This window comes from Pseudorca crassidens, chromosome 8 (genome assembly GCF_039906515.1).
Source record: "Pseudorca crassidens isolate mPseCra1 chromosome 8, mPseCra1.hap1, whole genome shotgun sequence".
Lineage (NCBI taxonomy): Eukaryota > Metazoa > Chordata > Mammalia > Artiodactyla > Delphinidae > Pseudorca > Pseudorca crassidens.
The window spans coordinates 49,518,522-49,533,455 of NC_090303.1; the positions used below are offsets into that span (position 1 = coordinate 49,518,522).

The 14,934-nt window shown below is 36.3% G+C and overlaps 1 protein-coding gene across 5 annotated transcripts in view; it reads left to right on the top strand.

The window, feature by feature from the left end:
• The window catches only part of SGCE (sarcoglycan epsilon), a 67,634-nt gene extending 53,039 nt beyond the window's left edge, over positions 1-14,595 (top strand). For 2 of the 5 annotated variants that reach the window (XM_067746385.1, XM_067746388.1), the window contains 5 exons: positions 329-355; positions 1,083-1,271; positions 11,451-11,494; positions 12,372-12,406; positions 14,308-14,595. In XM_067746385.1, the coding sequence (XP_067602486.1) occupies positions 329-355; positions 1,083-1,271; positions 11,451-11,494; positions 12,372-12,406; positions 14,308-14,358 (346 nt within the window). In that variant the 3' untranslated portion in view covers positions 14,359-14,595. The remainder of the gene's footprint in view (positions 1-328; positions 356-1,082; positions 1,272-11,450; positions 11,495-12,371; positions 12,407-14,307) is intronic. The other 3 variants (XM_067746386.1, XM_067746389.1, XM_067746387.1) reach the window with 2 other exon arrangements.
• Positions 14,596-14,934: the final 339 nt, after the last annotated feature.

Sequence of the window (14,934 nt, forward strand, 5' to 3'; positions counted from 1 at the left end):
ATAAAAAATTAATAAAGCAGCAAGTAACAAGTTCTTCCATTTTTACACGTAGCCTGATTTCATCATGTCATGGAACTTATTTCCAAGAGCTTGATTCTTAATCTCCATTTTTTTTTTCATTTTTTCCTGTGCGTTTCTCACCAGTATTCCATCTCTGTATGTGTACTCATCCAAGTAACGTCATAAACCTGGTGGCAAATGCTGCCTGGTTGCGTTTAATAGTAACAGTGTCAGCATTTCCACCTCGTGCAAGATCCATGAGCATATAGTCTTAATGTTCCAAATATCAATGCTATTATTTAATTCATAAATTTTGTTTTGTTTCTAGGGAAAAGAGAAACATGCAAACACCAGAGTAAGTGTCTTCTTCCTGTTATTTTCTTTTTAATTTCTCAGTTGCTTCTCATGCTCCATACATGTGTGTCATGCTTTTTTTTTCCCCATTCATCATCTTTCATAGTTTATTTCATAAATGTGAAAGCTGCTTTCTAAATAGAGATATTTAGGAGGGGTGAGACTAAAAATAAAAAGTGTGTGAAAACTAAGATTATATAGATAAAAATTAAAACTAAAATATTTCAGATTCAGCATATTAACTTGCCATTTATATTATGTGATTTCCCAATCTGCATTTCTATAAACCAGAGAACAGATGAAAAGACCTTTCATACACGTTTTCCTGAATCTACAGTAATAACCTACCATAAAATGAAACTTCTGTGAGTATTTATAAATGCCCCATCAGAAGCAACAATATAAAAGCTATGGTAGTTTTATCTTAATCGTAGAAATTAAATAGAATAGTAGTGTGCTACCTAGGGCTGTAATAGTAACGCAGTGCTTTATAGCTTACTTTAATGAGAGATGCATTTATTTAAAAATTAGTTTCTAATTTTCAGTTTTGTTATGTTAAAAGTATATGAAATGTATCTTTTTCTGAAATAACTTGTAGAATGCCCAGAGTTAAATGATGTCTTCTTATTTTAAAAAGAAAAAATGATTTTGTAACTTTTTCAAACTGATGACCTGTGGGGCTAATATGTGATTTTAAATATATGTGGTTTTATTTCTTTTTGACCTAGCATCCAACTGGTCCATCATAGTGCTATTCAGAAATCTACCAAAGAACTTCGTGACATGTCCAAGAATAGAGAGATAGCATGGCCCCTGTCAACACTTCCTGTGTTTCACCCTGTGACTGGGGAAATCGTACCTCCTCTACACGCAGACAATTATGAGAGCACTAATATGCCATTGATGCAAACACAGCAGTAAGTATCCACTTGGAACCGTAATTATTGTTATTTAAAAATTTTTTTTATTTATTTATTTTTGGCTGCGTTGGGTCTTCGTTGCTGCGCGTGGCATTTCTCTAGTTGTGGCAAGCTGGGGCTACTCTTCATTATGGTGTGCAGGCTTATTGCGGTGGCTTCTCTTGTTGCGGAGCATGGGCTCTAGGCATGCGGGCTTCAGTAGTTGTGGCACGTGGGCTCAGTAGTTGTGGCTCGCGGGCTCTAGAACACAGGCTCACTAGTTGTGGTGCATGGGCTTAGTTGCTCCGCGGCATGTGGGATCTTCCCGGACCAGGGCTCGAACCCGTGTCCCCTGCATTGGCACGCGGATTCTTGACCACTGCACCACCAGGGAAGCCCCTGGAACCGTAATTATTAATGCATGAATATATCTACTTAATGTCTTTCAAGACCAGACGTCTTCATTGTTGTTGCATTTATTTGTTTATAACTGGAGGAGAAAATAGCAAAATACTGATAGTGTAGATCCCAACCCCATGGTGCTAACCCAAATAAATAGAATTACCTTCAGGAAATGCTTTTTTTCCTTCACTAATCCAAACAAGATGACATTCCTCTTAATATTTAAGAAACTGGCACTGCTAATAAACTAACATATGCTTGCTCAAAGATGAGTTAATTGTGAAAAGAGAGGCATGTCCTAATGCATAGCAAATGGATTACTTTTTAGAACTATTAGAATTGTTTGGTTCTGTTAACCTATTGTTTTTAATGTTATTACCACAGATCTATTTAATCTAAATTTTTTGCCTCAGGGTTTTCAGCGTTTTTTTTGTTTGTTTTTTGTCATTTGCTTATATATCAAAATGAGTAGTTCCAATTTTGGCTCAAAACACAATTTATTAGTACAGACCTTCTCTGTAGTGCTAGAAGGACTATGGTTAGGAAGCCTGGGAAGAGGCCTTTGTAAGGGATAGGTGTGGAGGAGATTGGTTGAGGAGACTGGCCAGTTGCTCTTGAGAACCCATGTTATATGTCTAGAAGCTCGGTTTTGGTATAAGGGAATTGTAGGTAAAAGTGTCATTTATTTCTAAGAACATGGCTGTTCTTTTCTTTTTTAACCATATGTTAAAATGCGTTAAATTCAGTTTCCCCAAGGAAGTCACGGTTTGCTTTTGAGATCCTCCTTTTCAGTTTACTTTTGTAAATACAATGGATATACAAAAAAATCTGGCCCTCTCACCCCAACACACACACACACACACAAACGTTAGGATATGATATAAAAGTAACCTCTTACTGATTAAAGATTTATTTGGGAACCATATTGGGTGTATTTTTCCATTGCAAATGCTTATTTTGCAACCGTGTAAAGAGCATGTGGTAATTTGAAGATTAAACAGTAATTAATATGAGTATTATAGACAGTCAGACTATAAGTTTGTCCAAAATAGTTTGGCAATCTAAAAATATTGTGAAAGCGCGCCCAGCTAGCTAGCTTGGTAGAGAATGAGACTCTTAAAAGTATTATGAATATTTCCCTGAAGTCCTCTGACAGCACGTACTTACTGTTGGACAGACCAAGGTATGTGTTTGTGTGCATGTATGTGTGTGTGTGTTTGTGTGTAATTGATTCAAGTTCCATTAGCAGTAGGGAAAATTGCATACATTTAAAATTTTGAGTTTTGGAAACAATATTCTATCAGGGATGTAGATATTAAAGTCTCACAAAATTGAGTTGTACTGAATGGAACTGATGGATTTCTATGTCCTCTGATGGTTAGAGGGTCATCATGAAACCTACTTTACCAGGATTATTAGACACTGATGAGAAAAATTAGGAAAATTTCAAGAATATTGTAATAGTTCACAATTTAGCAATCTCTCCTGTCTTTTTTTAGATGAAAATTATGAGCAGCCTTATCATTCATTTTCAAAATGAAAATAATTAAAGAATTCTTTAAGGCTTCCATTTCTTATGTTCTTTACCCAAGAATGCTAGTGAAATGTCGATATTTATTCTTCAAAGGTTGATATATATTTTCAAACATGAAATGGTCAAATACATTTGAGAAACAGGGTATTTTGTTTTTTGTGTTTAAATTACAAGAGTTCTCAGAGCCTTTAGTGTGTTGATATGCTTTGTGAAAAGCACGGAAAAGATCGGAAGAGGTAACTCTATTTAAAGAACACAGTTTGGGAAATCTTCTATTGACAAAATAACAATGCTATCAAATTTTAGAGGAGAGAAATATTCATTATAATGAATAGGGGAACTTGAATATGTTTTTAAGTCAGTAAAAATTTAAGGGAGGAAAAAAAGCCTGGGTCACTTTTTAGATACGCTTTCTGACCATATTTGTTGGAAATAAGGATAACTCTTTAAATTTTATTTTGATTCTATGTTCCTAGGACTTTGCAATTTTGCTACTAATATACAAGCAAAAGAAAACTTCCTACCTAGTTTATAACTAAATGCATCTTCCTGGTCCTTCCATAACCCCATCAAGACTGTCCTTATGTTGATCAGATCTCTCTGTTTGCAAATGCCATAGGTTATTTTATTGAACTTGCAACAATTTGACCATACATGTATTTTTAAGTCCAGAAAACCTTTATATTATTCAGATTTCTGCTAATGGAAAAAGTCCAGTACATAGATAATTGATGATGTTCACAATGATTATTCTGAGGCACTGCAAGATCATCAAGTGTGTCTGACTCATCAGAGGAAAATTAAATTACATTCAATATAGTTTCAGTGTTGAGTTTATATTATCTTTCTTTTATTCTTGGAAATGGATAATATGTGCACGGTCTCTATGGTAACTCCCTATAAGCCAGAATATGTGATTAACCTCATTTTCCAACCATGCCAGATAATAGAGAATTTATTGTTTCAGATTCATCACAACTGTCCTTTACGCAAATTCAGCTTTTACTCCTTCCCTGTTTTCGAAGGTTTATTTTAGCCCAAGTACACACATACATAAATATTTTGGTCATTTGGATCGAACTGAATTCTCAATGTTAAAATGAGATATTCGATGAGGTATCACAATACTTGATAACCAGGTATATCCTTGGATAATGCTGCCTGTTATTTATTAATTAACCCTCTCTAAAAGGGCATGCATCTTCACATATTCATACTAACTGTACTGAATTTATCATTCATAAATAATGTGGCTAGCTACATTATTTTGTGTTTATTCTTCAGACTTGACAGCAGAAATATTCAGGCATAATAGGGCTGAAAGTTTATGTAGGCTTCTAAGTAAGACTCAAGAACATTCAAAGCTTTCCTTCAGAGCTGCATAGAAACTTGTTTGGGTCTTTTAAACAAGTCAGTCCACGAGGTATAGCGAACCTCGTAACAGCGAGGTCTATAGAACTCGTAGCAGTTGTGTAACGGGAGGCTGCCACAGTTATTTATCAATTACACAGTAATCTTTTCTTTTTGGTAGAATGCTTCATAGGACTCCAGACTGGCACCTTAAATTAGACAGTAAAAAAATGTTTAATCATTTGCAGATGATAAAATCGAGATATGGATAAGAGACCTAAATTAGGTCAAAACTGAGATTAGGTTATTTACCAATCTTGATATCAAGTCAGGGATAGATAATGTGGTCATTGACCTCGAAGGATTTCTGATTCAGGTTATGGGCAAGGTGACTGAACAGATAGTGGAAAGGGAAACTGGAGCAGGCCCAGGAGACGGGACACCTGCTAGAGAGGGGGGATTTCATTTTGTACAGTGTTCCTTCTACTTTTCAGATCAGAGAGACAATATAGACAGACTTTTAAAATTATCACATAATATAAAAATATAAGGCAAATTAATTTTGATCTTTGCTAATATATTTATTGTTTCATAAACTTTTTTTAATAAATTTATTTATTTTTAATTTTGGCTGTGTTGGGTCTTTGTTGCTGTGTGTGGGCTTTCTCTAGTTGCAGCAAGCGGGGACTGCTCTTCGTTGTGGTGCACGGGCTTCTCATTGCAATGGCTTCTCGTTGTGGAGCATGGGCTCTAGGCACGTGGGCTTCAGTAGTTGTGGAACATGGGCTCAGTAGTTGTGGCTGTGGGCTCTAGAGCGCAGGCTCAGTAGTTGTGGCGCACGGGCTTAGTTGCTCCGCGGCATGTAGGATCTTCCCGGACCAGGGCTCGAACCCGTGTCCCCTGCATTGGCAGGAGGATTCTTAACCACTGCGCCACCAGGGAAGCCCTCATAAACTTTTTAATTTTGGAATGATTTTCAAGCTACAGAAAAGTTACAAAGATAATACAGGGTTCCCAGAGATTCCCCCACCCCATTTCTCCCATCGTTAACATCGTACAGTCCCTCAGTTTGTCACAACTAAGAAACCAACATTGGTGCTTTACTATCAACCAGACTTCAGATTTTTTTTTTTTTCAGATTTCACTAGTTTTCCCCCCAATGTGCTTCTTCTGCTCCAAGATTCTGTCTAGGACACAATAATTGGCATAACTCTTTAGTCTCTTCTGCTCTAGGCAGTTTCTTAGACCGTCCTTGCTTCCCACGACCTTGACAGTCTTGAGGAGCACTAGCCATGTCTTCTGTAGAGTGTCCCCCATCCCACAGTATAGTCAGGCTGCCTGCATCTGTACTTAATCTGTTATCTTTGTAGCTCAGTGAATACGTGTTACCATTAATAGGAAGAAGAATTTTTGCCTCTATAGGCAGTCCCCTGACTTATTACAATTCATTGCTAGAAATCACATTCTAAAGTAATTCTTAAAAGTAAATTTGCCTTGCCCGAAGAATCATTGTTGTGATTAGAGGTTACGTTTTTGACCAAAGATGTAACATCAAAAATATAATACAGATTTGACTGATGTACTTCAAAGATAAGCTTTTGTAATGATTTAAATTAAGAAAGTCAAATTCCAAGGCATAGAATTTTAGGTCCTAAAAGGAATGTTGAGAGATAGTAGTCTAGCCTGGTTATTCCCAAACCAAGGTGCACGTTACACTCCCCTGTGAGGCTTTTGCAATACGGATCCCAGGGCCCTACTTCTGGGAGTTTGGAAGCTGGTGGACGTATGCATTATGGTGGAGCAGGAAAAAAACATTGGGAATCCCAGCTTTAAATACTTAAAGAACCTACGTTTTAGGATTCATTATTTCTAGTATTTCTGTTGTGGAGGGAGTGGGGGGAAGTTTTAAAGGGGGAACAGTTTCTCCTAATTCCCCCTGAGGGGTCTGTGCAAAAGAAAATGTGAAAGGGGACAGTCCAGAGTGTTGGGCTTTGTGCCTCTAGATTTTCACACTTCCTTAAACTGCCGAGGAGGATGGTGTGGAGAAGTGAGAGATTAGTGCTGATTAGAAAATGATATCCGAATGGCACAGAGAAACGGTAAACCTTGAAAAGATAAAAACCACCTGGAAACTGTGCTCATTTTGCGATTTCATGTGAAGTATTGACTGGAGGATCCCAAATATTCAATTTTCTAAAAAATAATTTATTCTTTAATTTGTAGTGTATTATGTGGTCTTTTAGGGGGGTAGATCTGCCTCTTCATTATTCTTTTTTTAATCCCAACATCAGTATCAATCGATTTTTCCTGAGTGGGAGGCCTCGTCAATGAGGAATTTATATAAGGAATAATAGGGGCAAGTACCCAAACATTTTCTAGGAAGATTTTAATTGGCTATACAAAAATTTTCCTTGTTCATTATACTAAACATAACACTTAATCCAGGGTGATTGGGTCTCCCTCAAGACAGGAAGTAGGTTGTGTTTAATCTTTTGCAAATTAACAAGTATAAAAGTAGAGTTAAGTCTTCTAATTATAGATATTTAGTAACTAATCATTTTAGCTTTTATCTAAAGTATTTTTCCATTTGTCTTCCCTTGGGTAATAGTGAGAACCAGCTTCATGGTAAAATTCCATAAATAAAAAATTAGGTTTCAATGAAAGTTAATATCAGTTGAAGAGACTGTTTCGGGGGATCAAGATAATGATTTCCTGTTGACAAGAAGTGTCGAGCAGCCAAGGATGTTTCAGAGCCATTGACTTTTTAAAAAAATTCAGCGAGTATATGCTAAAAGTGACAGATATAGTATCTCTCTGACGGACTTTGGTTCTAGAGATTTGGACTTCTTCAGTTTAAAGCTGTGGTAGGCTTGCTTTCAGCTTTATAAAAGTAGGGAAAAGAACCTAAAATAAATGAATTTCTTCTTTCTTCTTTATATTCCACGTATATTCCACATTGATTTTAATTAAAATTAGATCTTGAAATTTAAAATTGTGGTGATGTTTCCAACTTCTTTGTGTCCTTCCTTCCTTCTTTGAGCAAAATAATGGCCTGGTTCCTTAGTAAAAGTAGACTGTGTCCACATCAGCATTTTTGTAGAAAAAATTTTGTAGAAAATTCAAGGTTTGGATAATGTCAATTTTGCTGATAATTGAGAAGTTCCAAAAAGATATTACTATTTCTTATTTTTAAATGAATACATACTAATTCAAAAGAAGTGTTTTGTGTTCCACGTAACTAAACTAATGTCATTTGTTTTCAACTCTGGCATGGATTCTGTGGCTATATACAAATCCCTCAGCCTTTCTTTGCTTTTGAGTCTTCAAGCAAGTAGGAACATAATGAGTTGATAATCATCAACCTTACTCATAGAATTACTCTACAGGATATCGAAGAATGTCAAATTACTTTAAAATGGTTGCACAAATAATAAATAATTGTGTACTCCCCCAAATCACTTATTTATTAATTTGCAAGTTATTACCTTTGCTTTCTTAAAGGATAGAGTTTGTGCAATAGCCAATTTACATAATTTTCTATTTAAATGCCTGTCGTTAATGGTAGTAAAAATAGAAAAAAATTAATGCTAATAATTTAGAGAATTACAGTTTTTGTAAATCTTTTTTCTACATAATTCAGTTTATACAAAATAATCTTTCCACCAGTCCACTAATAGCTTAATTATTCTAAATAGTTTGATGACTTTATAAAGGTCCTTTCTTCGAAGGATTATAGGACTTCTGTTTGAAGTCAACCCCGACTTTTCCTGTCTAATTGCCTTTAGCAGTCTGCTTTCACCAAAGATAGAAGCGTTTCCATTTTCTTACTGCATTCTCTGCTCAACTATAGCAAAGTCAGTTGTGGGCATTTTTCTAATATGCCTGAAGCAGCGCTCTTATGAGTTACCTCCCTTCAATCTTTAAATGGAGTACATACTTCAAATATGCCCATCATAGGTATATTAACACTCACAGGCTTACTTGTAGCCACAAGTTTGGTCAACCGCAAAATCAGTCATGTGTGCGCACCTTGGAGACTCTGGGGATGTGGAATCTCCACGTATTTTTTTGTTGAGCACCTTGTTGCACACACTGTCCTTGTATGTAACTCATCTGAGTTTCAGTTGAAGTTGTGAGGAGCACATGTACATTGTTCAAACTTAACAAACTTAATTGGGACTCTCACTGCAGATACTTTTAAATCCCTAAACCAGTGTAATACACACAGTTGCTCATACTTCTCCTCCAGATTTCTTACTCATTTGTGTAGCACTTTCTGAACTAACCATTTCTCTTCAAACCTAACCAAGGCCATTGCTGTTTAGAAAGTTGTAGCAAAAGAGGAAAAAAAAACCCCGAAGGCTAGAGAAGAAATGACAGGGTGTAGATTGACTTTGATCCGTGGTTTTAAAACTGTGTTCCGCAGAAGGGTCAGGTGGGTTGGCCAGTGAGAGAGTGGGGCCAGCTGCTTCATTCACAGATTGATTTTGAATTTGGTTATCCTGATCTAGGGCTTTTGAAAGGCTTTCTTTGTCCTCTTTGGTATCTTTATTTTGTCAAAATGTATTGATTTAATCCGTTAATAGGCCAGGTAGAGCTAGAGATGATAGGAAATGAGGACGTGTGTGTGTGTGTGTGTGTGTGTGTGTGTGTGCATGCGTGTGCACGCAAGGTGTGCCGTATTCATTTCTAAAAGTAGTTGTACCTGAGAAGTTAAAAGAAAACTCATATCCCCCTCCCAAATGTCCATGAAATTGCATTTTGACTTTGGTAGTAAAGATGTTTGTTTACCCGTCTTTAAATCTGTAACTTAATTTCCTTTCTGTGGCTTGTAAATTAATCTTTTTACTTTCGTGATCAAAAGCACTATAAATACATTGTGTGAAATACTGAAAGAATAAACAAACCAAGGAAAATACTCTCGGAGACCACACAAGGATAAGTAGGGCTGATAGGGAATAGCAAAAAAAGAATGTAATTATTGAGATGAATTATTAAGTAACTTCCTCAAATTGAATTAGAATTGACTTTATTTCCTTAACCATATATTTTAAAAGGAACTGAAACTTTAAAAAAATTCACTTGAAGTCATTAACATTCCTATGGATTAGTTTAAGTTTGAACAGTATTTAGTATGTACTGTTTTCGAGTTTAGATCACTGTATTTGGAGCATAATATTTGCCTGGCTGAAATGATTCAGATCAACGCTTTTCAAACTTTGTTTCTTGGAGGTTTCTTACCAATGCCTTAGGGTCCAGCATGTGAGGCAAAGGAAACAAAGCAGGCGGGATTCCTGGCTCCCTTGTTTCAACCCGGGCAACCTCACATTTATCTCTTTTGTACATCAAGAGTTCTGCTTAGGATTTCAATTAAAAGGAATTCCATTGCTGAAGAGAAACAAAAAACCTTGAAAATCCCTGGCTTGGATCAAGCCCTACTCTGTTGCAAGGGGCTGACTCCTAGAACTTCTTCCACACAGAATCTAAATTGTACATTTTTGTAAACTAATTTTCATATCAAAATCTGAAAATGCATGGGTGAATATGAGTGTTGATAAACATGTGTATTATGTGAATCTTTGTAAGTATCTTCATTTTTGCATGTATTCATCCAAACATAATTTATTGCATGCTTACTGCTAGGGATACTAAACAAAATAGGAACGTTCTTACTGTTAAGGCACTTTGGGGCAGTTAAACATTATGTGAGGAGAAATACAATGACCGCTTGTGTATGGAAGCCTGCTCAGTGGTAACCTAGTTGGGGGAAGGGGTGCTTAGAGAGTGAGGGGGCATAGATGAGGTAGTACTTGAGATGTTACTTTTTAAATTAAAAATAATAAGTTAAATATTTTAATTAACGTTCCTGTGGGATATTTTTAAATTATAGGAGTAATATGAGTCCACTGTAACAAATTTTGGGTTGAGTTTGGAAGGATAAATGGGAGCTGGCTGGGGGCAAGAGATGATAGTGGCCATGGTGGCGGTGATTCTGTTTCAGGAAGTTCAGGGAGGGCTCCACGTAGGAACCAGATACATTGATGGCCTTCCAGATCACACTAAGAAACTTGAAACTTAATTTGCAGTAGGTATAAGGAAATAATGAAATGTGTTCATTTGAATGACATAATCAGATTTGTGTCTCAGAAGATCATCTGACAGCAGTGTGCACAGTGGATTGTAAGGGAGCAAGAATGGGAATGAGGAGATAATTCAGATCAGTTGCCGAGATCCAAATGAGAAATGATGATGGCTTCAACCAAGGTAGCAGTGGAGATGGGGAAGACGCAAACAGAGTCAAAGGAGATTGAGGAGAATCATGAAGGGTTCCCAAGGGATTCATTGTAGAAACTGAACGAGAGGGAAGAGTCAATGATGACTTCCATATTTTGACTGGTGCAGTTGGGTGGATAGCCAGTGTCATTCCCTGGGATTTGGATGGAGGAGCACAGGTTTGGCACAGTGAATGAAGATGGTAATATATGTTGTTCTGTGAGTGTGTATATGTGTTCTAGACCTGGATCTGAAAGTGTACAGGTTACAGACACAAGCCCTGGAGTCCTATGTTCTCATCTTTATCCACCACTTCCTGGCTACGTAGCCTTGGACTTCCAAGCCTATTTCCTCATCTGTAAATTGAGAAAAATAATACCTCCTATGTTGTTGTGAGGTAGAGTATAAGATGTAGTAGAAACTCCATGAACATTATCACATATTGTTATTATTCATCTTCCTCAGACCTCAGTTTCCTCATCCATAAACTTATGAGAGGTGGGGGGCTGTGTTTGTGCTGGATTAGATGATTTCTGGGGTCTTTCCAGCTATAAAGCTTTTCATGCTAATGTGTCTGCTCTCTGTTAACATGTGTGTGGACAAATACAGTTTTACTAAAAGATGTTAATCATTTCTAGGAACTTGCCACATCAGACTCAGATTCCCCAACAGCAGACTACAGGTGAGTATGAAAAGTAATAAGTTCATGTTTATGAACGAAGCTGATAGATCAAAAGATAACTATACGACTAGATAATTTATGAAGCTTTAGCTTCACCAAGTGAGGCCAAACAGTTGTGTCATTCCTTAATCAGAGTTAGAACCTCTGAATAATAGCTTAGATCATTGCGTAGATTGGCATACGAGTGATAAACACAGGGTAAATGATCTTACAGCAGAAGCATCCATGGAGGTCCTGTCTAATTAAGGAAGACTGAATAAAATCCCCTTCCTTCAGTGAAGCTCCCTATTCTTCCCCTTGGTATGAAAAATTCTTAGCTTGGATGCTTCCAGGATTTGTCTCAGTAAGTGAGCAGCTTGAAACTGACTCTTACAAAAGGAAACCATTGTGACTAATCACTGAGGCTTCAGGGGGATAAATGAGAAATGGTTGGTCTGGTTTTAATGCCGTTTAAAAAGCTCTTATAACATGACCAGTGACAACAAGATGGCGGGCAATTCTCCCTGGACTATTCTATTTCCCTAAGACTTGCTTTCTTTAAGTTTATTTCTTTCCAGTGTCCCTAAAAAATTTCCACAGCCAATTATTTCATTCATCTCTGTACCAAGTAGATAACTTATTCATGATTGTTTTCTAATTAGTGGTTGATTCCTAGTTCTAATTGCTGAGCAACCAGTAATGCCTTTGTAGCTCTTTTGGAAAAGCCAGAGAAGTTTTAAAAATGTAAGTTGGATGTGGAGTTCTGAGTATGAATAGTGGTATTGTGGTAGGGAAGCTATTAAGCAAGTCTCATAAAAACTTTAGGCACATATAGAAAATTATTGCTTGTTTTCATTCAAAAAATTATCTTCTCTATTACTGCTTTCGGGAATTTAAGGAGATTTTCGTTTGACAACTTTTCAAAGATTTGAGGCAAGTATAATGAAGTTGTTCATCAGATTTTAATTATGAAATAACGTTTATAAGAATTTCCCCCACAATTCTGATTGCTTGTTTTAATTAAATGCTAACATGTTTCAACAAGACTGTTCAGTATATTAATGCAGTGGTGCTACTGTGTGAGCATTCAGGAGACTAATGAAGGAACAAACTGCTGTAATTGTGTGTTGTCTAAAGAGCAAAGAAATAAATGAATCCCTACTACCACTAATTTCATGACTTTTTTTTAAAGACGTATAATTTTAAAAGAATATTTCTTCAGTGGAAATGCTAGAACTTCTTCCTCATTAACCTCCTAGACTTCCGTCTCTCCTAAGATGTCATACCTCTGATTCTTAATTATTTCAGACAAGGAGTGAAGGAAGACAATATCTAGAAAAATAGTGAATAGTTCTTTCGAATACTTAAAAAATCTAGATTTGACTTCTCCCCCCCCTCCCATTGGGAGAAATAAGGAAACCTAAGTAGATGATGTTAGGGAGATTTACCTAATAGTTGTATAAATTTTTAGCAAGTAGACTTGTTAGCTTGCTACGTTTTTAGTAATAGGCACCGTTTCCAAATACAAAGATAATTTATGCCTGAGCAAATGTTATAAGAGCCAAAGAATTTCCCTAGGGGGATTTTAGGTTGTTCAACATAATTTTCTAAGTTATTTTTCTAAGACAGGTTTTGGGGAACAAGCATTTTGCTTAAGTCAGGAAAGCTTTCATCTCCTTTTTAGTTAACACTTATAGCCTATTGCCTTCTTGTTTTCTTATATTTTTCTGTAATTTTCTGTATTATTGCCTAAAGTACACCATATCTTCTTGGTTGTTTTCTTCTTGTTCTTGTTTTTGATGAGTCCCCAAAGTACCTAAGTGCTAAAGGGAGAGAGACCAGCCTGGCATCTTTTATAATTATGATATTAGATTTTTGTGTTTCTGCCTCTGATAAATGTAACACCAAATAGTCGTACCTCCTGAAGAGAAGAGCTAAATGGGCAAGTTACATTCCTTATTCCCATTCTGTTCATGTGAATGAAAACATGAAGTTTGTTTCTCAATTTAGAAGTTATTCCATTCTGTCTGCACATGCATGGATTCAGTGCTGTGTATGTATTTTCATGTGCACAACAGCTTTGCTGTCCCTCTATCCTGGTTATCCTGGTATCGCAAAGAGGCAACAACATCAGTGCAGGATTTTCATAATTTGTTTTTTCCAACTACCTCAAAGCACTATGCTAATGTCACAGTTTTCTTTATGAAGGTAATTTAAGCACAGGGTTTGTCCCATGGATATCAAGTCATTTTGTTTGCAGCTTGCTGTATGGAATTTGTCAAGGGAGGGTATATTTTGAAGTTTGTTTTCTTTAGTTAGTTGTTTTCTTTTAAAAGATCATCAGAAGTTTAAGAAATGAACTAGCTGCTGGGGTTGTAATCCTGGACTTAAGCACTAGCTGAGATAATAGAGCAGTTAAGAGCTGACAATAGCACTACCGTTTGGACCAGGCCCAAGCCATTAGTTTTGATGCCCCTTCAGGTTTTCTCATTTTCTCTGCCCTTCCAAACCACATGATATTTTCTAAAGAGCCACGATTAAAAGGTACAGTCATACGTCCTGCAGTCAAACTCATTCTTTTTGTTTATTGTGGGAGGAATTTTCAGGCCGTGCCTTTTGAGAAATACAGAACATTGTAGCTTTGACCCAAGAAGCAGATGACTAATTTAGAATTTCCTTTTTTTTGAAAACCAAATGCAGAGAAATAATGCAACATAATTATTTTAAATTATGTTAAGAAGATAGAACATTACGCCTTGCAGTAATTCGTTTTGCTCCAAATCTAAAAGTGTCCATGCTTAACTCATGCCCATATTCATTCTTACACATTGCAGGTAAATGGTATCCCTGAAGAAAGAAAACTAACCGAAGCAATGAATTTGTAATCAGACAATATAGCACTTATATCTTATTTTTGCTCTCTTCCAATAATGCATGAGCTTTTCTGACATATGGTATGCATGTTGACAGTATCAAGTATATATCAAATAATACAAAATAACATTCATTTTACTAATGTATTTTTTTTGGTACTTAAAGCATTTTTGACAATTTGTAAAACATTGATGACTTTATATTTGTTACAATGAAAAGTGATCTTTAAAATAAATATTATTAATGAAGCCTGAAGCCTGGCAAAATTTACTTCAGAAAGTATTTGATTGCCTCCTGTGTAGTAGGAATCTTTCATTGCTAGGAACAGGTTCGCGTGTTGATTCTTTATTTAATGAGATTTTTATTAAGCACTTCCTATAATGTATAAAATGTCTACGCTTCTGTGTTCCAAGTGAGCTACCCATTTACTTAATACTTTTATCCTTGTGGCCTGTAAAGCTTGTTCTTTTATATACCACTCGTTGGAGCTGTTTTAGGGTACACGTGGCCCTTTGGATTGTGGATCTGATGATCCCCAGTTCATGAAGGGCAGCCCAGACTGCATACTTAACCTGACTCTATAATCA